Source organism: Oncorhynchus mykiss, chromosome 19 (assembly GCF_013265735.2).
Source record: "Oncorhynchus mykiss isolate Arlee chromosome 19, USDA_OmykA_1.1, whole genome shotgun sequence".
In the NCBI taxonomy this organism is placed as follows: Eukaryota; Metazoa; Chordata; class Actinopteri; order Salmoniformes; family Salmonidae; genus Oncorhynchus; species Oncorhynchus mykiss.
The window spans coordinates 41,138,758-41,164,381 of NC_048583.1; the positions used below are offsets into that span (position 1 = coordinate 41,138,758).

The 25,624-nt window shown below is 42.6% G+C and overlaps 1 protein-coding gene across 1 annotated transcript; it reads right to left on the minus strand.

Annotated features, from left to right (window-relative positions):
• Positions 1 to 7,406: 7,406 nt before the first annotated feature.
• LOC110497865 (proline-rich membrane anchor 1) lies at positions 7,407 to 24,126 on the minus strand. Its single transcript, XM_021574306.2, has 4 exons — positions 23,145 to 24,126; positions 22,023 to 22,164; positions 18,727 to 18,853; positions 7,407 to 7,586 (listed from the first exon to the last, which is right to left on the minus strand). The coding sequence occupies exons 1-4, from the start codon at positions 23,325 to 23,327 to the stop codon at positions 7,487 to 7,489; spliced, it is 552 nt and encodes a 183-aa protein (XP_021429981.1). The 5' UTR covers positions 23,328 to 24,126; the 3' UTR covers positions 7,407 to 7,486.
• Between the last annotated feature and the right edge of the window lie 1,498 nt (positions 24,127 to 25,624).

Genomic DNA, 25,624 nt, shown 5'->3' on the forward strand with positions numbered 1-25,624 from the left:
TTTTTCCTTTTGGGGAATGGTGAAATTGAGAATTTTTTAGTTGTTTGACTATCCTTGTGAGGACATTTGGTCCCCACAAAAGGACATTTGGTCCCCACAAAAGGACATTTGGTCCCCACAAAAGGACTTATGGTTCCCACAAGGAAAGTAAAACCAAACGCACACACACACAGAGCAGCTAGGATATGCATGGGCTTTCCCTGATTTTTACTGCTTGAGAGCAAACAGTTCAGCCGTGCAGCTAACAGCCACAGACAAGAGACACACAGAAGCACTCACTGGATTTTTAATAACAAGTATACAGTCTTCAGATTGGCCATAATCATTCAATAGCACATAAGCAGCCTAAAATCTTCTAATTACAGAAATAATCAAATTTATACCACAGTGGCTATATTACTGTAAACAAATAAGGTGATTATTTTCCCATTCAGCCCTGTGAAATACCTTGTATTTTATCTGGGCGAGCCACACAGAGCTTTTTGAGATAGAGAGGCTCCGTGGCCTTCCTGTTCAGGCCTGTCAGATCTTCTTTATTACAGAGCAACCCAGAGTGCCCTGACTGGACAATGCATGAATGTTTAAATTGCCCGGAGTGTCCCATAGCATTATCATCAAGTGGCACATCTAAAGCAGGAAAGGCAGACTACTGTATAGTCTCTCATTCACATTCTTCTGCGGTGCTCTCCCTCCCTCTCTACATGGCTCAGCTTGGACCCTGATGGACTTCTCCCCCTCTGAAGTCTCAAAATAGGGCTACTTAATGTTAGATCCCTTACTTCAAAGGCAGTTATAGTCAATGAACTAATCACTGATCATAATCTTGATGTGATTGGCCTGAATGAAACGTGGCTTAAGCCTGATGAACTTACTGTGTTAAATGAGGCCTCACCTCCTTGTTACACTACTGACCCTTTTGAGCTTCTAGTCATGAAATCTATGCAGCCTACTCAATCACTTTTTATAGATACTGTTTACAGGCCTCCTGGGCCATATACAGCGTTCCTCATTGAGTTCCCTGAATTCCTATTGGACCTTGTAGTCATAGCAGATAATATTCAAATTTTTGGTGACTTTAATATTCACATGGAAAAGTCCACAGACCCACTCCAAAAGGCTTTCGGAGCCATCATCGACTCAGTGGGTTTTGTCCAACATGTCTCTGGACCTACTCACTGTCACAGTCATACTCTGGACCTAGTTTTGTCCCATGGAATAAATGTTGTGGATCTTAATGTTTTTCCTCATAATCCTGACCACCATTTTATTACGTTTGCAATTGCAACAAATAATCTGCTCAGACCCCAACCAAGGAGCATCAAAAGTCATGCTATAAATTCCCAGACAACACAAAGATTCCTTGATGACCTTCCAGACTCCCTCTGCCTACCCAAGGACGTCAGAGGACAAAAATCAGTTAACCACCTAACTGAGGAACTCAATTTAACCTTGCACAATACCCTAGATGCAGTTGCACCCCTAAAAACTAAAAACTTTTGTCATAAGAAACTAGCTCCCTCGTACACAGAAAATACCGAGCTCTGAAGCAAGCTTCCAGAAAATTGGAACAAAAATGGCGTCACACCAAACTGGAAGTCTTCCGACTAGCTTGGAAAGACAGTACCGTGCAGTATCGAAGAGCCCTCACTGCTGCTCGATCATCCTATTTTTCCAACTTAATTTGAAAATTAAGTGAGGATGGCTTTCACTTTAGCAGTGATAAATTTATGAACTTCTTTGAGGAACAGATCAAGATCATTAGAAAGCAAATTACGGACTCCTCTTAAATCTGCGTATTCCTTCAAAACTCAGTTGTCCTGAATCTGCACAACTCTGCCAGGACCTAGGATCAAGAGAGACACTCAAGTGATTTAGTACTATATCTCTTGACACAATGATGAAAATAATCATGGCCTCTAAACCTTCAAGCTGCATACTGGACCCTATTCCAACTAAACTACTGAAAGAGCTGCTTCCTGTGCTTGAACATAATAAACAGATCTCTATCCAACGGATGTGTACCAAACTCACTAAAAGAAGCCGTAATAAGGCCTCTCTTGAAAAAGCCAAACCTTGACCCAGAAAATATAAAAAAACTATCGGCCTATACCGAATCTTCCATTCCTCTCAATTGTTTTTTAAAAAAGCGGTTGCGCAGCAACTCACTGCCTTCCTGAAGACAAACAATGTATTCGAAATGCTTCAGTCTGGTTTTAGACCCCATCATAGCACTGAGACTGCACTTGTTAAGGTGGTAAATTACCTTTTAATGGCATTAGACCAAGGCTCTGCATCTGTCCTCGTGCTCCTAGACCTTAGTACTGCTTTTGATACCATCAATCACCACATTCTTTTGGAGAGATTGGAAACCCAAATTGGTCTACACGGACAAGTTCTTGGCCTGGTTTAGATCTTATCTGTCGGAAAGATATTAGTTTGTTTCTGTGAATGGTTTCTCCTCTGACAAATCAACTGTACATTTCGGTGTTCCTCAAGGTTCCGTTTTAGGACCACTATTGTTTTCACTATATATCATATGTTCAAAAACATAATGTTAACTTTCACTGCTATGCGGATGACACACAGCTGTACATTTCAATGAAACATGGTGAAGCCCCAAAATTGCCCTCGCTAGAAGCCTGTGTTTCAGACATAAGGAAGTGGATGGCTGCAAACGTTCTACTTTTAAACTCGGACAAAACAGAGATGCTTGTTCTAGGTCCCAAGAAACAAAGCGATCTTCTGTTGAATCTGACAATTAATCTTGATGGTTGAACAGTCGTCTCAAATACAACTGTGAAGGTCCTCGGCGTGACTCTGGACCCTGATCTCTCTTTTGACGAACATATCAAGACTGTTTCAAGGACAGCTTTTTTCCATCTACGTAACATTGCAAAAATCAGAAACTTTCTGTCCAAAAATGATGCAGAAAAATTTATCCATGCTTTTGTTACTTCTAGGTTAGACTACTGCAATGCTCTACTTTCCGGCTACCCAGATAAAGCACTGAATAAACTTCAGTTCGTGCTAAATACGACTGCTAGAATCCTGACTAGAACCAAAAAATTTGATCATATTACTCCAGTGCTAGCCTCCCTAATCTGGCTTCCTGTTAAGGCAAGGGCTGATTTCAAGGTTTTACTGCTAACCTACAAAGCATTACATGGGCTTGCTCCTACCTATCTTTCTGATTTGGTCCTGCCGTACATACCTACACGTACGCTACGGACACAAGACGCAGGCCTCCTAATTGTCCCTAGAATTTCTAAGCAAACAGCTGGAGGCAGGGCTTTCTCCTATAGAGCTCCATTTTTATGGAATGGTCTGCCCACCCATGTGAGAGACGCAGTGGGTCATATGATTGAGTGTAGTCTGGCCCAGGAGTGTGAAGGTGAACGGAAAAGGCTCTGGAGCAACGAACCGCCCTTGCTGTCTCTGCCTTGCCGGTTCCCCTCTCTCCACTGGGATTCTCTGCCTCTAACCCTATTACAGGGGCTGAATCACTGGCTTACTGGTGCTCTTTCATGCCGTCCCTAGGAGGAGTGCGTCACTTGAGTGGGTTGAGTCACTGACGTGATCTTCCTGTCTGGGTTGGCGCCCCCCCTTGGGTTGTGCCATGGTGGAGATCTTTGTGGGCTATACTCGGCCTTGTCTCAGGATGGTAAGTTGGTGGTTGAAGGTATCCCTCTAGTGGTGTGGGGGCTGTGCTTTGGCAAAGTGGGTGGGGTTATATCCTTCCTGTTTGGCCCTGTCCGGGGGTATCATCGGATGGGGCCAAAGTGTCTCCTGACCCCTCCTGTCTCAGCCTCCAGTATTTATGCTGCAGTTGTTTATGTGTCGGGGGGCTAGGGTCAGTTTGTTATATCTGGAGTACTTCTCCTGTCTTATCCGGTGTCCTGTGTGAATTTAAGTATGCTCTCTCTAATTCTCTCTTTCTCTCGGAGGACCTGAGCCCTAGGACCATGCCTCAGGACTACCTGGCATGATGACTCCTTGTTGTCCCCAGTCCACCTGGCCGTGCTGCTGCTCCAGTTTCAACTGTTCTGCCTGCGGCTATGGAATCCTGACCTGTTCACCGGACGTGCTACCTGTCCCAGACCTGCTGTTTTTAACTCTCTAGAGACAACAGGAGTGGTAGAGATACGCTTAATGATCGGCTATGAAAAGCCAACTGACATTTACTCCCGAGGTGCTGACTTGCTGCACCCTCGACTACTACTGTGATTATTATTATTTGACCATGCTGGTCATTTATGAACATTTGAACATCTTGGCCATGTTCTGTTATAATCTCCACCCGGCAGAGCCAGAAGAGGACTGGCCACCCCTCATAGCCTGGTTCCTCTCTAGGTTTCTTCCTAGGTTTTGGCCTTTCTAGGGAGTTTTTCCTAGCCACCGTGCTTCTACACCTGCATTGCTTGTTGTTTGGGGTTTTAGGCTGGGTTTCTGTACAGCACTTTGAGATATCAGCTGATGTACGAAGGGCTATATAAATAAATGTGATTTGATTTGATTTGAAGTGGTTGTGCTTCAAATGGTCTCCCTTTTAAAATGTCCTACAGAATGTGCAAGGAGAAAATCCTCAAGAATATTGACCAATTGATTCCTTTATGGCCTAGCTACCAAAGCCCATAGATTTTTCCAATTCTATTATTATCTATTGAGGTGGGTATGTTGCACATATTCCCAGATTGTTGATCGATTTGCGTTTGTCAGCTGTTCTATTCAGTCACGCATGTGGGTCACAGTGGTCAGAGTGGTAGCAGAGCAGAAGTGGTTGACCAGTCCTATGTACGTAGTCTGTATGCACAGAGAATGTCCGTGCCAAGACCTGACACCAAAGGAACCCCAGTGGCCCACAAGTTGTCCCGTTAGCATGATCAAGCCCCAGGGGGATGGCTGTGTTTGATAATAGCTGTTCATTAAAAATGAACAGTGTGAGACAGACTGAGAACACGTCCTGCGCCCAGGGGGAGCCCCAGGAGAAGACCAGTACGGAGATCTCTGAGACACAGAAAGGAGAGGCACCATGGGTACAGGCTAAAAATAACACCTTTATCATTAACACGCAGTGGATTTATCAATGTTGTACCGTATGCCATTCAATTAAAACATGTTCTCATTTTGTCTCTTCTTTTTTTGCTTATGTGATAGATAAGACTATAGGCCTATCTTTCTATAGACCTATTTACAACTGAAAAAGTCAGCAACTTAATCAACTGAATGTACATTATTGAATTTATGTCTCTTTTGGTATATAATGAATAAATTGTGCAATAACTTTTCATTGCCAAATATACATGAATGGTTTGCGCCAGAAACATGACAACATTGATTCAATTCTAATTGGTAGCACATTGTTTAATTTCTACTATGTATAAACATATTTTCTGTTACACTGTACATGTAATTACAGTCCAGAAGGCAGATATTTTTAAATATCAATATTTACATTCATGCATCCATGATCATTTCCCTCAATGTACAGTATTAGTGACGCATTTTCAGTATCTGGGTACATTATAGGGTATATGGTAATACCTATGCATGCAGGGGTGGACTGACCATCTGGCATTTCAGGCAAATGCCAGATGGGCTGCTCCATTTTTTGCCACGTGATTCTTGCACAAAATTAGATTTTTTTGGCTAATAATGGGGTCCTCAGGGAAAACAATGGGCAAATGTGTGGGCCTCGAGGAAAGAAATGGGCTGGTGTGTTAGAAATGACAGGGCCAATTTTTGGTCCCAGTCCACCCCTGTATGCAAATCACAATGCAAGGTCTGTGTTTACAAAATTCAACAGTAATGGAAAATTTCAGAGATACTGCCAGACATCCATCTATTGTGCTCTCTCTCACACACACACACTCAAACACACATTATATACAGATGAACTGCACCTATGCCAAAAAGTAGCTTAATAATTGATTGATGCTTTAAATCAACTGTGTACTGTTTATAGCAGAAGGATGTTGATGATGCCTGTGAGTGTGAGTCACATGTCCCTTTTGAGGCCATCCTCTGCAACTTAATATCCGGATTAGCCTCTGTTTAGAATCCTGTCCTCCACCACACAGCACTTGAGCCCTGGGCTCATGTGCACTGTTTCTATAGTGATGGGTTCTCCCCTTGCTGAAAGGTGGAACAATTAAAGACTGCAAAATCACATCAGAACATGGCAAAGGGCTTTTCACTGTCCACCACTGCCTCCCCTGGCTGTCTAACCATTGAGATGTGACAAAACAAAATGTAATATGACGTTAGTATTGTCGGGGGCATTCACCTGTGATAAGACTCGAGGGTAGTACAGAACAAGCTGCTAAAAGCATGGTCCGACAGCACACACTCACAAACTCAAAACACCCATCAAACCCCCATCATATTCGCTGAAGTCACAGGGGAAGAGAAAAAGGCATGTCAAACAGCAAGAGATGAAGAATTGATACCCAAAACTCATTGCAGAGCAAGCTGAAGTGTTTACTGTGTCAGTAGCAAATGAACAGTGGGCTTCAGTGGAGGCTGACTCGTAATAATGGCTGGAACGGAGAAGATGGAATGGCATTTAAAAAAAATGGAAATCATGTGTTTGATGTATTTGATTCCAATCCACTGATTCCGCTCCAGCCGTTACCATGAGCCCCTCCTCCCCAATGAAGGTGCCACCAACCTCTCGTGGTGGGCTTAAAGCATCAAAGCATTACAAATGAATGGTATGATTATTCAATAATTCATAAAAAATAACACATTTCAAATCATTAAAATGGAATTCATACGCAGACAATAAATACATAAATGAACAAATAAATAAAATCCAGTTCTCAGCTGTGTTGTTGGTATGGAACATAGGAACTGACTTGATCCCCTTCTTTTACTTCACTCCTGTATATATATTTTTTAATTGCATAGTCAGATAATCACTATACATCCCAAATCACACCTGCAACTGTGACAGTGTTGTAAAAATTCTGCTTTAAATATGAAAAAGGGTCTGAGGAGCATAGATGAGAGACAGCCCAAAGAGTAAAACCTGCATGCACAATTTCTTCATGATTTGGTCCTCGCAACCTCCTATCCCATTGCCGTCCTTCAACGTCTGTTCCTACATTATAGTTGCCTGTAAGAATTGCGGAGCTGTAGAGATTGGTAGCCTAGCAGTCAACCATCCTCCTGTCAATTACACTTCGTGTTGACAACATGATGTTCAGTCTGGTGAAGTCCTCAATTCACTTTATTACTAGTTCTCTGAATCCACTTCAATGTTTTTGCTTTTTATGTTCTTTTCACTACTTTCCTTTATCTGGAAGTTTCCTTTCATCCAGGTGACCTGCTAAGAGAGAAGGAAAGGCGTTAATGTGTTTTAAACAGGTCAACCCCTGTGGCGTTCTAGGTAAGAGGGAATTGTTGCATTTTGGGTAGGATGGATGGTGGTGGTGGTGGTGGTGGGGGGTTATGGTTATGCCAATTCCTCTTCCTGTCAGTGAACAGTCTACACCACAGTGTTGTTGGGGCCCATGGCTTTCTTGTTGCGTGCACTCATGGCATACTCTCCACGACTCATCCCGTTCTCCTCTTTCCGTTGTGGTTTCCTGCAAACAAACACAACTTATGTTGACTGAAACTGGACAGTTTCATCTCCATCTCTTCATTCAAAGACTCAATCATAGATACTCTTACTGACAGTTGTGGCTGCTTTGCATGATGTATTGTTGTCTATACCTTCTTGCCCTTTGTGCTTTTGTCTGTGCCCAATAATGTTTGTACCATGTTTTGTGCTTCTACCATGTTGTTTTGTTACCATATTGTTGTCATGTTGTGTTGCTACCACGCTGTGTTGTCATGTGTTTCTGCCATGCTATGTTGTTGTCTTAGGTCTCTCTTTATGTAGTGTTGTCTCTCTTGTCGTGATGTGTGTTTTGTCCTATATTACATTTTTTATTTTTAATCCCAGCCCCTGTCCCCACAGGAGGCCTTTTTGCCTTTTGGTAGGCCGTCATTGTAAATAAGAATTTGTGCTTAAATCAAATCAATCAAAGTTTATTTGTCACATGCGCCAAATACTACAGATGTAGACCTTACAGTGAAATGCTTACTTACAGGCTCTAACCAATAGTGCAAAAAAGGTATTAGGTGAACAATAGGTAAGTAAAGAAATAAAAACAACAGTAAAAAGACAGTGAAAAATAACAGCAGCGAGGCTATGTACAGTAACGAGGCTATAACAGTAGTGAGGCTATATACAGACACCGGTAAGACAGGCTAATTGAGGTAGTATGTACATGTAGATTTGGTTAAAGTGACTATGCATATATGATGAACAGAGACTAGCAGTAGTGTAAAAGAGGGGTTGGGGGGCACACAATGCAGATAGTCCGGGTAGCCATTTGATTATCTGTTCAGGAGTCTTATGGCTTGGGGGTAAAAACTGTTGAGAAGCCTATTTGTCCTAGACTTGGCACTCCGGTACAGCTTGCCATGCGGTAGTAGAGAGAACAGTTTATAACTGGGGTGGCTGGGGTCTTTGACAATTTTTAGGGCCTTCCTCTGACACCTCCTGGTGTAGAGGTCCTGGATGGCATGCAGCTAAGCCCCAGTTATATACTGAGCCGTACACACTACCCTCTGTAGTGCCTTGCGGTCAGAGGCCGAGCAATTGGCATACCAAGCAGTGATTTAACCAGTGCTCTCGATGTTGCAGCTGTAGAACCTTTTGAGGATCTCAGGACCCATGCCTAATCTTTTTAGAAGGCTGCGTTTGACCCCGCAGCCTTGTGAATGTTGACCTGTTTAAAGGTCTTACTCACGTCGGCTACGGAGAGCGTGATTACACAGTCGTCCAGAACAGCTGATGCTCTCATGCATGCCTCAGTGTTGCTTGCCTCGAAGCGAGCATAGAAGTTATTTAGTTTAGGTCGTCTGGTAGGCTCGTGTTACTGGGCAGCTCATGGCTGTGCTTCCCTTTGTAGTCTGTAATAGTTTGCAAGCCCTGCCACATAAGACGACCGTCGGAGCCGGTGTAGTATGATTCAATCCTAGCCCTGTATTGACGCTTTGCCTGTTTGATGGTTTGTCGCAAGGCATAGCAGGATTTCTTATTAGCTTCCGGGTTAGAGTCCCGCACCTTGAACGCGGCAGCTCTACCCTTTAGCTCAGTGCGAACTGACTTGCCTAGTTAAATTAAGTTTCAATAAAAAATAAATAAAAATGTAACGACAGTAGAGGTGCTTTATTTAACTTAAGAAAATACATAAATCATTCTACTCCTTAAGCCTGTGGTTGTTTACCTACGGAGAGATTGGATTTCATAGGCTGTTGTGGCTGGATGCACTGGTCAGTCATGCTCTCTAATAAGCTGAACAATAAAAAGTCACGTCGCTCTCAGACCCACGAAAGGAGAAGATAAATGAAACAGAAGAGATGCTGGATGTGGCAATTAGACACACTCCATTGATATTCGATAACATTTTATTTTACCTCAGAGAAGAGCTTATGTATACATAGAACATCAAATAAATACTAATACTGTAATATTCTATGTGAGTGAGATCCCCTCTCTTGGTTATGTTGGTTATGCTGTAATGCTACTCTTTCTTTGAGCCACATTCTGATGCAAAACAAGCCGAAGCACATAATCCTCCGCTATTATTGGTCTGTGAAAAGCAGTATCCTTTAATGCAAGCCATTTTCATGCATCCCTCAGTGCTTTTGTGGTTATTATATTTGTCCAGTGTACTGTGTCTTCTATGCCGACCCCTTCAGCTGCTCTCCTCTGCACAGGCTTATGTAACCCAGAGACAGATCGGAATACATTTAGTACAGTCATTGTCCCACTCAATACTGTACACTGCCTTCAGTGGCACAGGGGGCCCTTAAGCTACATCTTAGCTCAGTGTCTCCTTCCCTCTCCTCTTAAAGCCACTGCTGGCCAGTCTGACCTGACGGACAGTCGTTCAGTCTAATCCAGACCAAGACTTTGCCCTGCCATGGGATCTTACTGGGATGACATTTAAATATTCAATAAAATATATTGGTCACTCTTAGGCATCATCCACAAATCATTTTTACAATTACTAATGTGATATCTTCTTGCATAAAGAGAGTATTTACATCTCCATGGATGTTACAAGCCTTACTGTAGTACTAACTTGGAGACACTGAACTTAGAGTCCACTCGTTAGTATAACAGAATGGTCACTAATGAGTACTCAGTAGCTTCCTGACTAGCTTCCTGTCTGGGGGTGACAGTTGGCTTCCTAGGTCTCAGGCAAGGTTACCCATCACAGGAGACAGTGACAGGGATTCAATGCACTTCCTGTGTTGTGCTATCCGTAAATGTAATCTGTTGGAGTGTGTCCGGTAGTGGGCCAGACAGTGGTGGTGGTGGTATTGATGTCTACCCACAGACAGCGGCAGCCCTGCTGATAAACAGATGCTGTGTTCTCCTTCTGGGACCTAGGACAGCCTGGGAGAGGAAACTGCCGGGCCCAAGGGTACCAACACATCCTGTTGGGAAATTATTGGCTAGTGCTGGTGTGTGTGCATGTGCGTGTGTGCATGTGCGTGTGCATGCGCATGTGTGTTTGCTTTCCCTAAAACCTTGGTGGTGATGGCTACCCACAGACAGTGGCAGCCCGGATGATAAACAGATGCTGTGTTCTCCTTCTGAGACCTGGGACAACCTGCCAGGAGAGGAAACTGCCCGGCCCAAGGGTACCATGGAACATTTTATTTTGCAACGTGACCCAAATGAACTACCCTCCAGTACATGCATTATGACATTGGCTGAAATACTATTCACACATAACTATTTCATGTTTCAAAACAATTTCTTTATCTAGAGGAAGGGTACTGCTATGGGATCCCCTATGGCTCCTAACTATGCTAATTTATATGTGGGTTACATGGAGAGACAGGCAATTCTCAGTACTCTCAAAAATGTTATTATTTGGAAATGGTACATTGATGATAATTGTTGTTTGATGAACACTTGAACTCTTGTTCTGAGCACCTGAAATGTCCTATGCAATCTGACACACGCCAAATCAGCTTCCTTGATCTTCTGATTTTGTGTGAGGATAACAGTTTGTTGAGGGCTGATAGCTGTTACCCGCTTCCCTTGAAAAACAGTTTGCCCTACAACCAATTCTGTCCAATCAAAAGATTTTGCAAAAAAACATGATATTGACAGAAACATGGCTGAGATGCAAAGAAAATTCACGGGAAGGGGATACAAAAATGGTCAGATAAATACTGCCGATGAGGAAATCCAAAACAAATCTGGTAAAAAGAAACATTCTTGCATTCTTACTACTCGCTATTCAAAGTGCTCTGAATGAATTAAGGGAATCGTTCACAAACATTGGCACATTTTAAGATCTGATGACAGTATAGGTATAGGGCTCCCGAGTGGAGCAGGGGTCTAAGGCACTGCATCTCAGTGCAAAAGGTGTCACTACAGTCCCTGGTTCAAATCCAGGCTGTATCACAGCCGGCGGTGGTTGGGAGTCTCATAGGGCGGCGCACAATTGGCCCAACGTCATCCAGGTTTGGCCGGGCTAGGCAGTCATTGTACAGTAAATAAGAATGTGTTCTTAACTGACTTGCCTAGTTAAATAAAGGTCAAATAAAAAAAGAAAAAAAGAAAATAGGTATTCTCACGGGGCAGAAATCTCTGAGATCAATTGGTAAACTCGCATTTACCATCCCAAAATAACCCCACACAATGTCTGGCTTAGCTCAATGCTCACTTACAGTGCCATTGCAGAAAGAAAAAGTATGTGAACCCTTTGGAATTACCCAGATTTCTGCATAAATTGGTCATCAAATTTGATCTGATCTTCATCTAAGTCACAACAATAGACAAACATAGTGTTTGGGAGGCCACCACGGATGAAACCACTGCTGTCCAATAAAAAACATTGCTGCACGTCTGAAGTTTGCAAAACTGCAACTGGATGTTCCACAGCGCTACTGGCAAAATATTCTGTGGATAGATGAAACTACAGTTGAGTTGTCAGGAAGGAACACACAACACTATGTGTGGGGAAAAAAAGGCACAGCACACCAACATCAAAACCTTATTTCAACTGTAAAGTATTGTGGAGGGAGCATCATGGTTTGGGTCTGCTTTGCTGTCTCAGGGCCTGGACAGCTTGCTATCATCGACGGAAAAATGAATTCTCAAGTTTATCAAGACATTTTGCAAGAGAATGTTAGGTAATCTGTCCTCCAATTGAAGCTAAACAGAAGTTGGGTGATGCAGCAGGACAACGACCCAAAACACAGAAGTAAATCAACAACAGAATGACTTCAACAGAAGAAAATACACCTTCTGGAGTGGTCGAGTCCTGACCTCAACCCGAGTCATCCAAAGAATATTGCTGAACTGAAAACGTTTTGTGAAGAGGAATGGTCCAAAATTCCTCCTGACCGTTGTGCAGGTCTAATCTGCATCTACAGAATGTTTGGTTAAGGTTATTGCTGCCAAAGGAGGGTCAACCAGTTATTAAATCCAAGCGTTCACATACTTCTTCCACCCTGCACTGAATGTTTACACGGTGTGTTCATTAAAGACATAAAAACGTATAATTGTTTGTGTGTTATTAGTTTAACCTCTCTGGGATATGTGGGACGCTAGCGAGAGAAAATGCAGAGCGCCAAATTCAAATAAATTACTATAAAAATCAAAGTTTCATGAAAGACACATGTAAGATACCAAATTAAAGCTACACGTGTTGTGAATCCAGCCAACATGTTAGATTTCAAAAAGGCTTTTCGGCGAAAGCAAACAATGCTATTATCTGAGGATAGCACCACCGTAAACAAAGAGAGAGAAGCATATTTCAACCCTGCAGGTGCAACACAAAACGCAGAAATAAAATATAAATCATGCCTTACCTTTGACGAGCTTCTTCTGTTGGCACTCCAATATGTCCCATATACATCACAAATTGTCCTTTTGTTAGATTAATTCTGTCGATATATATCCAAAATGTCCATTTATTTGGCGCGTTTGATCCAGAAAAACACCGGTTCCAACTTGCGCAACTTCACTCCAAAATATCTCAAAAGTTACCTGTAAACTTCGCCAAAACATTTCAAACTACTTTTGTAATTCAACTTTAGGTATTTTTTAAAGTAAATAACCGATAACATTGAAGACGGGATGATCTGTGTTCAATACAGGAAGAAAACAAACTGACGTTAACTTTCTGGTCACGCGCCTCTAACAAACAGTACACTTGAAGTGACCCTCATTTTGAACAGGGCTACTTCTTCATTACACAAAAGAAAAACCTCAACCATTTTTTAAAGACTGGTGACATCCAGTGGAAGTGGTAGGAACTGCAAGAAGGTTCCTTAAATTCTTGATTCCCAATGAAATCCTATTAAAAAGAGAGTGACCTCAAAAAAAAAAAGAATCTGAATGGTTTTTCGTCGGGGTTTCGCCTGCTACATAAGTTCTGCTTTACTCACAGACATGATTCAAACAGTTTTAGAAACTTCAGGGTGTTTTATATCCAAATCTACTAATAATATGCATATCTTATCTTCTGGGGATGAGTAGCAGGCATGCATTTCATCCGGACGTGAAAATACTGCCCCGTCACCAAGAAATTAAGCAGACTGTGTTTGTCTATTGTCATGACCTAGATGAAGATCAGATAAAATTGTATGACCAATTTATGCAGAAATCCAGGTATTTCCAAAGGGTTCACATACTTTTTCTTGCCACTGTACAAATCTAGATCCTTCAAACACTACCAAACAGGGAAAGAGATCCCAATCAAAGGTGTTATCACGTGCTCCACTAAGGCAGTTATTTATCTTATAATTTGTTCTTGTGGAAAAAATTATGTGGGCAAAACAAAGCGCAAATTAAAAGTAAGAATCTCTGAGCATCGTAGCACCATTATGTGCAAAAACTGGACGTACCCAGTTGCGGCCCACTTTTTGGAAGCAAAACACTGTATTTCATCCCTTTGCTATATCGGAATCGAAAACGTCACCCTCCATAGGAGAGGGGGTGACCTTGACACTGTATTGTTAAAATTAAAACGAAAGGCCACCTGGATCTTTAATTTAGAGACCATTACTCCATTCGGGCTCAAAGTAGAGTTTGATCTCCTGAGGTGCTGACTTATTGCACCCTCTACAACCACTGTGGTTATTATTATCTGACTTTTCTGGTCATCTATGAACGTTTGAATATCTTGGCCATGTTCTGTTATAATCTCCACCCGGCACAGCCAGAAGAAGACTAGACACCCCTCATAGCCTGGTTCCTCTCTAGGTTTCTTCCTAGGTTCTGGCCGTTCTAGGGAGTTTAGGCACTAAACACTGTGCTTCTACATCTGCATTGCTTGCTGTTTGGAGTTTTAGGCTGGGTTTCCTTGTAAGCACGTTGTGACATCGGCTGATGTAAAAATGTCTTTTTAGATTGATTGATCTGAAGCCATTCTTGTGATTATTGTGTTTTTGCTAGCCATTGTAAATCATGTTTGTAGGACTATGTAGCCAAATTGTATCTATGATCGTAAGTTATCCATTCATGCTTTTTTATATGTTCTATCTATACCTCTAAATCAACCAATGAAATCAAGCCACAGCTGGCCATGATTACAGACACCTGTGTGTGTCCTTTCAAACTATTTAAACCTGCAGTGTTTGTCATTATACCCTGATGAAGACAGCCTGTCGAAAAACATTGGCTATTAAGCTGCTAGAATGTGCAGCTCTCCTTTTCTTTTTCAAGGGCCCAAGGGTACCAACACATCCTACTGGGACAGTATTGGCTGGTGTGTGTGTGTGTGTGTGTGTGTGTGTGTGTGTGTGTGTGTGTGTGTGTGTGTGTGTGTGTGTGTGTGTGTGTGTGTGTGTGTGTGTGTGTGTGTGTGTGTGTGTGTGCATTTGTGTGTGCATACTTTTATGATTGGAGATTGCTAGGAGAGTTGGGATACACCGGACTTTCCCACTGAAGTCTCCATGGACCACTGAAAAGGTGTTTAAAGCCCCATAACTTTCTCCACTGGCACTGACCTAGTCTCAAGTCAATGATCGTCAATGTTTTTCTAGCAGGCCACCATAGAGGGCAGGGTGTTCGGGCCTCACAGCGACCTCTACCCAGCCCTTCAATAATAGATGTCATGCTGTTGACACGTGGCAGGTGGCTACACAACACTTCACAGGTCAGATTAATATTTCATATCAAAGCTGTGCAATCGCAGCACACGTCCGTTTGAAGTTTGGGGAAGGGATAATGTTGAGGTTGGGACATGTGTTGAGCTGTTTACAGTTATTCTCATACCATCTGGACATTAGAGGAACATGCTACTGTTTAAAGACCCCTCTTAAAGTGTTTTCACTTTTCACTGTTTCGGAAGTGTAGTAATGAAATATCATAAAACCAGAATATTATATATGCTTTGTAATAAATTCATTAAAGATACAGTATATTTTGCTTCCTCGTAAAATCTTTAACTGACTGTTTATGCTGGATTTACCCTGAACATAAACTGTCCTGATTTGTCCTCCTTGCTGGACAGAAATCCCAGAGGAGCGAGTAATTGAGAAAAACAGGCACAGTGTGTTGTCTTGTTTTGTTGTGGTGTTTAGATTCCCCGCATTGCTGACAGCATGGACTGCAGCATCATGTCTGCTGTTTGGATAGCACAGCACTGTCACACAGCACGTCTGAATCCTGCTCTCCATGCTCACAAACATCAACTCCCTTGATGCTATGAACTGAATTGAATGGAATTGGATGAAATGGGTTTAGTCCAACCTCTTTGCCTCTGACCAATGACTGGTGGAATAAGATTATGAGACAACAAAACAAAAGGCCAAATGTGTGCAACCCAGCTAAGGGACAGTCGGGGCTTGCAGAGATAGCTCCTCTAGTGTCTGTGCTGCTGGGGCCTTGGCCACACTCCAGCTGATTTTCATTGGGAAAGCCTTGAGCACTGAGGGGCTGGACGGGCTATATATAACTGTTTCTGTTTTTGTCACTGACAAAACCTCTCTCACGTTGTTATTGACTAAGACACCCAATTACTGCTGTTTCCCAGCTTTGGTAGACAACATTCATCTGTCTCTGTTTCTCTGACTCTTTTTCTCTCTACATTCTTTCTCTCCCTCTCGGTCAGAGAGGATCCATGACAATTTTCAAATCATTATTTTTGATTTTTTCATTACCTCTGTTTCCTCAGACTGATTTGTTATTGGCTCAGGGCTAATGTGGGCAGTCAGACTGGACCTTAGCATTTCTCCCTCCTCACTCAGTCACCGGGGATGGAGGCTTGGCGAGGCACAGAAGTCTGCAGTCACAGAGCCCACCTCCATAAGAACTTCAGGACACGACCCGCTTGCATGTATAAAAGATGTAGCCTGCGACTGAATGACTGTGCAAATTAATTCATAAATAATGACTTGGGTTTGGGGCTACAGCGGCCCGTATTGCAACAACACTTTCCTGCCATAGCTGCATTAAAAAAGGTGCCCCTTGGCTACAGAGGGGGCTGGTGAATTGCCATAATGAATTCCAGAGCCAACCTCCCATTACTTACACTGCCTGACTTAGCCTGTTTGTTGTTTGAGAAAATGATAAATATAATCCTACTGAGGAAAGACATATGTAACATCCCGTCTTTACACAGTTTTATGAATAACAATTTGATGTATTCAAATAATGTTCAAAAACGTGTCTCCAGCTGTGACTGTATATCTTCTTTAGTCACACTGTGCCTGTTAGCGTGTGTGTGTGTGTGTGTGTGTGTGTGTGTGTGTGTGTGTGTGTGTGTGTTTATCATGTGTGTCTGTGTGCACAGTATGTGGGTGTTTAAGTGTCTGAACATGTGTGTCTGAGTGCCTGTGTGACACTGCCTGAATGTCAGACAAGGAATTAGGTCTTGGTTGTGCTGCAGGCTAAAACCCCACATGCAGTGGTGGAAAAAGTACTCAATTGTCATACTTGAGTAAAAGTAATGATATCTTAATAGAAAATGACTCAAGTAAAAGTGAAAGTCACCCAATAAAATACTACTTGAGTAAAAGTCTAAAAGTATTTGGTTTTAAATATACTTAAGTATCAAAAGTAAATGGAATTGCTCAAATGTACTTAAGTATCAAAAGTAAAAGTATAAACCATTTCAAATGTCTTAAATTAAGCAAACCAGACGGATAGCCAGGGTAACACTCCAACACTCAGACATAATTTACAAACGAAGCATGTGTGTTTAGTGAGTCCGCCACATCAGAGGCAGTGGGGATGACCAGGGATGTTCACTTGATAAGTGTGTGAATTGGACCGTTTTCCTGTCAAAATTTAACGAGGACTTTTGAGTGTCAGAGGAAATGTATGGAGTGAAAAGTACATTATTTTCTTTAGAATCATAGTGAAGTAAATGTAGCCAAAAATATAAATAGTAAAGTACAGATTCTCCCCACAAATGACTTAAGTAGTACTTTAAAGTACTTTTACTGAAGTACTTTGCACCACTGTCCACATGGCCTTTCCTCCGATGAGCCAATCCAAACAGGGGGAAATAGTTCACATCGTCACTACGGCGACACGGTCATGGGCTTTCCTCCGATGAGCCAATCCAAACAGGGGGAAATAGTTCACATCGTCACTACAGCGACAGGGTCATGGGCTTTCCTCATGAGCCAATCCAAACAGGGGGAAATAGTTCACATCGTCACTACGGCGACAGGGTCATGGGCTTTCCTCCGATGAGCCAATCCAAACAGGGGGAAATAGTTCACATCATCACTACGGCGACAGGGTCATGGGCTTTCCTCCGATGAGCCAATCCAAACAGGGGGAAATAGTTAACATCGTCACTACAGCGACAGGGTCATGGGCTTTCCTCATGAGCCAATCCAAACAGGGGGAAATAGTTCACATCGTCACTACGGCGACAGGGTCATGGGCTTTCCTCCGATGAGCCAATCCAAACAGGGGGAAATAGTTCACATCATCACTACGGCGACAGGGTCATGGGCTTTCCTCCGATGAGCCAATCCAAACAGTAGGAAATAGTTCACATCGTCACTACGGCGACAGGGTCATGGGCTTTCTCCAGTAACCCATCTTGGCTTTACATTCACATCGATTCAGTTGCTAGTCTAAAAAGCTCTGAACAATTATGCAATTCAAAATCAGCCCACGCCAAGAAATAGAACAGGGAAGTATTTCAATGTCTAGAACACTGCTGACAGGAACTGCTGACTATAGCGCAGGTCTTTCAGATCATTGGGTTATTCCCAGTAAGATTATAGATATAATTTCCATCTAACTTGCTTTATGGAGAAAGCTGCATTGTGTAACATGATGTATGATATCCAGTATTAACGAGTGACAGTGTAATGACTTGTTGTAGGTAGAGCTTTCCAGATGATCCCTGTGACCTGTTCCATTACTGTGACCTCTGAACACCCTCTGACCCATAACACAGGCCACGTGTCCTTCTTTAGAGCAATAACAACATGGCAATGACATAGCAACAACCCCCAGAATCAAATGTTTTTCACAGTCACTAATTATTGTTGTAACCTGAGCAATGTTTCAGGTTGTGTTGAAAGCTTAATAAAATACAGAATAATTGAATTGGAAAGGAATATGTATGTTTTTTTGTTTAGATTGATGTATTCCGAATGGATGTCGGCTATACGAATGACAAGACGCAGTCTTTTCCATGCCAATCTTGTTGACATAGGTGACTGACATACCTCTTTATGGCCTTGTAGCAGATGATCATGGCTGAAAGGAGGAAAACAGCTGAGGCACAGCCCACTGTTCCAAGCACTAGGATCTCCATCCACCATGGCCTCAACAGCGGCAGAGGGGACTCAACCACTGGGAGGGATGAGGAGAGGGGGATGGATAAAGAGAGAAAAATACAGTTTCATTTTCAAACATCATTAGCCTTCTAACACAGCACTAGCACTTGGCCGCTTATCGAGATTAGGTTATCATGCAAACTGCTTTAGCCTAGATACTGTGTTTGTCCTACAGTATGTATTACATCATAAATGCTTCATAGACAGCCATTCTGTCTTAGCACGGCATGATGAAAGCTCATCATTAATGCAGCAACACCACACCCCATGTTGTAAATCAACTTGCCAGTGATCTGCTTAAAAATTGATTGATTCTCAACCTTCTATTACTATACTATTACACCATAAAGCTCTGGGCCTGATTTGCTTCCTAACTCTGGATAGCAGGGTAATGCTCACCTGTTCATCAAATTCTTAGGTTAAATGTTCAGAGATATCTAACCCTGCTCCATTAATCATTTAAAATGCAGTCAACCTTTATTACACAAGCACTCCATGTCCAAACTGATTCCACCTACAGGAGCGCCATGTTATGGTCACATGTCTGACTGAGGGTTAGGACTATGTACAAGTACAAGGACACACACCAGGGAACTTATATTACACTCAGTGCAGCTTAGCAACGAACAGTATCTGAATGGTGTACTCCATGCCCTCACCATCTCTCTAGACCTTCCCCTGTTCTCTCTCTCAACATGTTTTTTCTCTAGCCACGTGCTGTTTTCGCTCTCTCTCCCTTTCAGTCTCCTCTTTTTTTAAAGGTGAATAGCCTACCATAGAGACAGTTAAAAGCTTTGTGGCACTGACAATACTGCTCAGTTTGACAGGAGGGAGATCTTAGGGGTCCCCAGCAATAAGCATGTCTCACTCTGTCTGAGCGGGAATCCATTTGACTATATTTAATTATTAAAACATGAACTGAATATGGCTCCCCAACCCACTGCCAAGAGTGTAATGATGGCTGGGTTTAATAATGTAGGTTTATCATCCAGGTTTATCATGCAAAAAACACATCCCATGCATTCAGAGTATAGTTTTGTTGTGAATGAGAGGGAGGAATTGACTCCATGGTAACGCACAACCCGTAGCAATGCTGTGGAATATTTAAACACTTTAGATTCATCCAGAGCAAATGACATGGCACGTTTCTCCCCAGCACACCACGTCATAAGTCAATTTGAATGTAAAATCTCCTTTGAGCCCAACTTCAGTTCTAATCCTGCATTTCGGATTCAATTCAGTCAGGGGTACGGATCTACTTCAGTGTGATAAAGCTCTCTCTTTTGAAGGGACTTCTGAGCCATTTTTTGAGCACATACTTTTACACAACACTGCCAATTTGCCTCATTTAAAACTTTTTGTCAATACAATCTCTCTCGTTGTCCCACTTCTTCATGCATATTCATGTATTATTTTGGGACCAGTCCAATCAGCTCCCTTATGCATCTGGCACACACCAAAACAAACAGATTTTACAGCAGCAATGATTACAGTTCAATCCTTTCCTTTGAAGTTTGCCTCTGTTATTTTTTCACAAAGTTCTCACTGAGGCCAGATGACCAATGTTTTGCCTCCTTCCCAATACACGAACAACATAAATACGTGCCTTCTTCCCAACCTTCCATAGACTATGATTTAAAAATGCTATTTTCACATTTTACTCCAAGAAATTAATATTTTTTTTGCCAAGCCAAGAGGTTTTGCTTTGCCATTGTAATGGTTCTCTTCTTTTCAAACCACATAATAGAGAACGACATGCTGAAATGTACAGTCAGAGAATTCAGAGAATCTCATAGAATCATTCAGGGAACCTTCCATGCAGTGGCCTTGGCAGTAGTCACAGAAAGATCTAGAACCATAGAAAAAGAACAACAGACATGCATAAACATACACACATATTGTGCATCTATTTGTATAACGCTTTAGATTCATAAACAGGGAATTAGAATATGGTGACACAATACCCAGCCAATAAACTGTAGACCACGTTTACAGATAAGACCCGATGGAAGAGTCCTGCATTCATGATCGACGACATTGTGGACTTATACATCAACAGGTGGCCGATAGGTTAGGTAAGTTAGAGTCACAGTGGTCACTGACAGCCCTATCTTCTATTCATATATGCCTCACTTGGTAATTTAGGAGGAAAGAAGGCCTATATGAATTGACCAGACAGAGGAAATCATTTAATCTGATTGATTGAACCCTTTCCACAGCTGTCTGTTGAGCATTTAACGATGAAGTGCCCCTGCACACTCTCAGTATGAAGTGTTTCAGCTGACTGATTTTCAACAGTCTCAGTGTTAACCTGGGCTGAGTGCACAATCAGCAATGCCTGTCCCATATTTCATAGCACTGCTCATTACAGTATTCATGACAACATACAAATCATATCACCAGTTATATTGACAAACTATCCTCTTTCCCCCATCGCAATGTCATACATTGATTCATATAGTTGATACAACTAATTTGTCAATGACAAGAATGTCCCCGTATCAGATCAGAAAATTATCTGATCATTAGTTAAGCACTGAAATATGTTGAAGGAGACATGGAAACCAGTAAGGCAAGAAACTCAGGAAAAATACACAAAACTGTGTGGCAACGCACACACGCACACACACACACAGTCAGTGGTCCCATCTTGACTTACAAAATGAAGACGGGACTGCCGGGACAGTTCATTAGCCTTCTTATCTGTATCAAAACCCTAATTTAATGAACTCATCTGTGTTTTAACAAGGGGGTCCTCGAGGGGAAACCAAATCACTGAGCCTGGCAGGACAGGAGGCAGAGATTTCACAGGCAACTGTGTACTCCCGAAGGTAAAGCCAGGCACAAATGATCCCTCTATTCTGCTGTGAACATCGTGCCGGCTCTAGTATCAGGCACTTGTAGTCTTCTCAGAAAAAGCCTTTCTCCGTCCACACACAGCACACTCTTCCACTACTCAGAAACCTCATGTGAGAAGATGCAAACACTTCATTCCACTACAGATGGTCTGGTAGAAAATCAGAGTAGCAAGACACTTAAAGTGAAAAGGTTTAGATAGATACAGGCACTGAAAGTGAGCCAGTTGTGAGTGAAACAGGTGACAGTGAGACAGGATAGTGAGACAGGAGAGTGAAACGGCAGAGGCTGGTTGGTGTGGTGTGAGACAGGTGTGAGTTGAGCCTTACCTGTGGCCAACAGTAGCCGTGGGGGAGGTGGGGGCGGAGGCGGGGGAGGAAGGGGAGGGTAGCTTCTACACTGGCATGCCAACTGGCAGTGTTCGCTCACTTTCTCAGCTACAGTCTGTGAGCATGACCTCTGGAGTTCACCCTTATGGACACAGAGAGAGAGAGAGAAAGAAAGAGAGAGAGAGAGAAAGAGTTTCACTATTCATTATGCATTCAATAATATTTACTTTCATTATCCACCCCCAAAAGACATATTTCTGAAAAAGTCTGCCTTTTTAATGATTAAAAATGATTGCGAGATGAGAGCTTAGAATGTTGATATATGCCTACTGTAGCCTACTTACTGAAATGTCCTGCACCATTAGTGCTAGTGCATCAGCAACTAAACCGTCAGGGTTTGTGGTTTGGAAACCTCTGGATTTCCACTCAGTAGTACCCAAGATCATATCCCTCTACTATACTGCTTCCCCAGAAGCTGCATTCATAGACATACTGGATGGTACCATGCCTACGGCTGCAACCCTCTCCCTCAGAGAAACCACCCACCACCAGTGGGCAGTAGGCTGCCCTGAGGAGTGTGTGTGGGTGGACTTGGAAACTCGAGCAGATCACATCACACATGAACCTTGGCAACATCCCGCGCCTGCACAGCCAGCTCACTGCTCTCTGTAGGCAGCAACAAGGGCCAGGGGTTAGAATGCTCATCCTCAACATCATATTCCAGATGGGAATCTATAGCTCTCTATGTGCTACTTTCCAGGAGCCTACCACTTTCTGCCTGCCTTCCTGTGTGTGTGCTTGTGTGGGTGCGTGTGTAACAAATCACTTAATAGTATATTTCACATGAAAATATTGCATCAACTGACTGGGAACTACAGCTGATTACCACTCAAAACTTCTCCATAGCTGGTGCAATAGTGTGAGAGTGCAAAGGCAAGAGGCACATCAATAAACATAGCGTGTTTTTTTAAAGTATATATTTGATATAACATAAAAATGTGACAAGAGCAGGATCAAAAGCTGCTATTACCAAAATCACCCTAAAATAGAGCTCCACTTACGTTTGTGTAATAACTCGCCATGCGTAAAATTACAATAGGCGCGCACGAACACAATACCTACCTGGCATGAGAGTAAAACCAACGATAGAATGCACTGACCGAAAAGAAGAGGCCAAAAACTTAAAATAAATGGTATTAGATCTTGGACCAGCATTCCTCCTGAGCTCTTCTCGAAGACACTAGACAGCGTAGCGAGTAAACAAGCACGGTATGCATAGGATTGGACCGTTTGGGAAATTCTCATTCACCCTATCCAAGTCGTCGGCGATATCTGTGACTGGCGTCTCCAGAAATAGTTTATGCCATATTAATTTTGCTCTTGAATTTCAGTTGTCGTTGGCATATGACAGGCAAGGAAAGCAGGTGACCAGGCAATCCCAATAATTCATATATCTAAAGTTATTTATCTGGGCACTCAAACCCAATCCGAATAAATGCGCTATAGGTCGATGTCCAGCGCTGTGAATCCAACCGATGCTCCGTTACTCCGTGTGATGTGAGAGCGGTAAACGGGACATAGGCTACCTTACATTCTTGCCTGTCAGCATGCATGTATGCAAATACTCAAGCCATCGAAGTTTGAGCAAATTATGAAAAAAATATCCTTTGAATTATTGTCCAACACAACTCCCCAAAAAAGCTGCAGCCCCGTAACACATTTCCTCAGCTTATTTAATAAATCTTACTGTATTTACAAATATATGCAACTCTGGAGAGCAGAGCAAAGGGTTAAACTGATGCATCCCTCTGCCTAAAGACTATAGATTAGGCGGAGAGCCTCGCGGTACCATCGCGCATTCAGTGCAAGTGTAACTCGCACTTGACGTCCTCGCGTAGTGCCCTTCCTTTCAGCTCATACTTGACTGCGAGTAGGCTCCGACCTATTCTCGAATACCACGAATGGTAGGAAAAGTTGATCAGACGAGAGAGGTTTATCGAGACACGTAGGTCGAAATGTCCAGTATGCAAGAAAATAACAGTTATGAATGGTAAGAATAATGTTCACACCGGTCTATCCCGTTAAGCGGCTAGAAGACGATGAGAGCGAGTAGGAGGGATGAAGCCATCTGAGGAAACCACTCAGAAGACTGGATGGAAGTCAGGATTCAGATGTGGGCACATAATACACACACTAATAGCATATTGTAGAAGATTGTATAACCCATATATGTATATACAAAACAATTAGTGTAAAATACAGAAGCATGTTGCCTTTACCAGCAGGTTGCCAGCAGCATACCACCCTGCATACCACTCACTGCTGGCTTGCTTCTGAAGCTAAGCAGGGTTGGTCTTGGTCAGTTCCTGGATGGGAGACCAGATGCTGCTGGAAGTGGTGTTGGAGGGCCAGTAGGAAGCACTCTTTCCTCTGATCTAAAAAAATATCCCAATGCCCCAGGGCAGTGATTGGGGACATTGCCCTGTGTTGGGTGCCGTCTTTCGGATGGGATGTTAAACGGGTGTCCTGACTCTCTGAGGTCATTAAAGATCCCATGGCACTTATCGTAAGAGTAGGGGTGTTAACCCCGGTGTCCTGGCTAAATTCCCAATCTGGCCATCAAACCATCACGGTCACCTAATAATCCCCAGTTTACAATTGGCTCATTCGTCCCCCTCCTCTCCCCTGTAACTATTCCCCAGGTCGTTGCTGCAAATGAGAATGTGTTCTCAGTCAACTTACCTGGTAAAATAACGGATAAATTAAATTAAATTAAAATACAGTAGTCCAGGCTATATACTGCGGTTTGAAATGTGGACATCAAGAATCAAGCTTAGAAACCATCAAGACTCAAGCTTAGAAACCATCAAGACTCAAGCTTAGAAAGCAAAATGTGATTTTTTCAAAGTTTGCGTGAAAAAGTATAGTAGGCTAAATTATGTTTATTCCCCATATCTTACTCTTTGGATGGGACGCACTAACATTGGGGCCAATTACAGACCCTACAGAGGGAGCGGTAGGAGAGGAAAGTTACATAACAATTTCGACGTGCATGCAGTCCTCTGTAAATAACAGACACCGTTATCCATGGTCCATGTTTACGGTGTCTCTCTCACGACCTCAGTTGACAAGCCAATGTGGTGCTCTCAAAACATGAAGCCTAAGCAGCTCTCTCCATATAATTATCCTCTTCCTCCCTGATCAGCACAGAGTGGAGAGGGTTTCTGCACACTAAAGGTCAATTACTTCCTTTAACTAGAAAACTGCTCTTAACACTTTGGAGTGGAAAACACAAGACTCTTTAAAAGGTTAATTGCAGCTGTTACTTACTGTAATTGTTTTTGATTAAAATGGTAAAAAAATAATAATAATTGAATAGCTTCTTAGCAAAGGGCAATTTCTATCACTGTCTGGGAGTGGTCTGAGTGGGGAGGGGAAAACTGAAAATTTGCCATTATTGGCAGAGATGTTTGGAACTTTTTTTGTCATTGGTCTATTAAAACCTCTACAGCTTCTGTGGGTCCCCTGCGGGGCGGTTGAGCTAACGTAGGCTAATGTGATTAGCATGGGGTTCTAAGTGACAAGAACATTTCCCAGGTCAT

Bases quoted from the DNA above. Each gene is read 5' to 3' on its own strand.
- LOC110497865 (XM_021574306.2), bottom strand. From the start codon at position 23,327: ATGAGAATTTCCCAAACGGTCCAATCCTATGCATACCGTGCTTGTTTA. The intron at 22,165-23,144 runs GTAGGTATTGTG...TGTGTCCATAAG, and splicing joins TGGTTTTACTCTCATGCCAG to GGTGAACTCCAGAGGTCATG. The intron at 18,854-22,022 runs GTAAGGCTCAAC...CATCCCTCCCAG, and splicing joins ACGGCTACTGTTGGCCACAG to TGGTTGAGTCCCCTCTGCCG.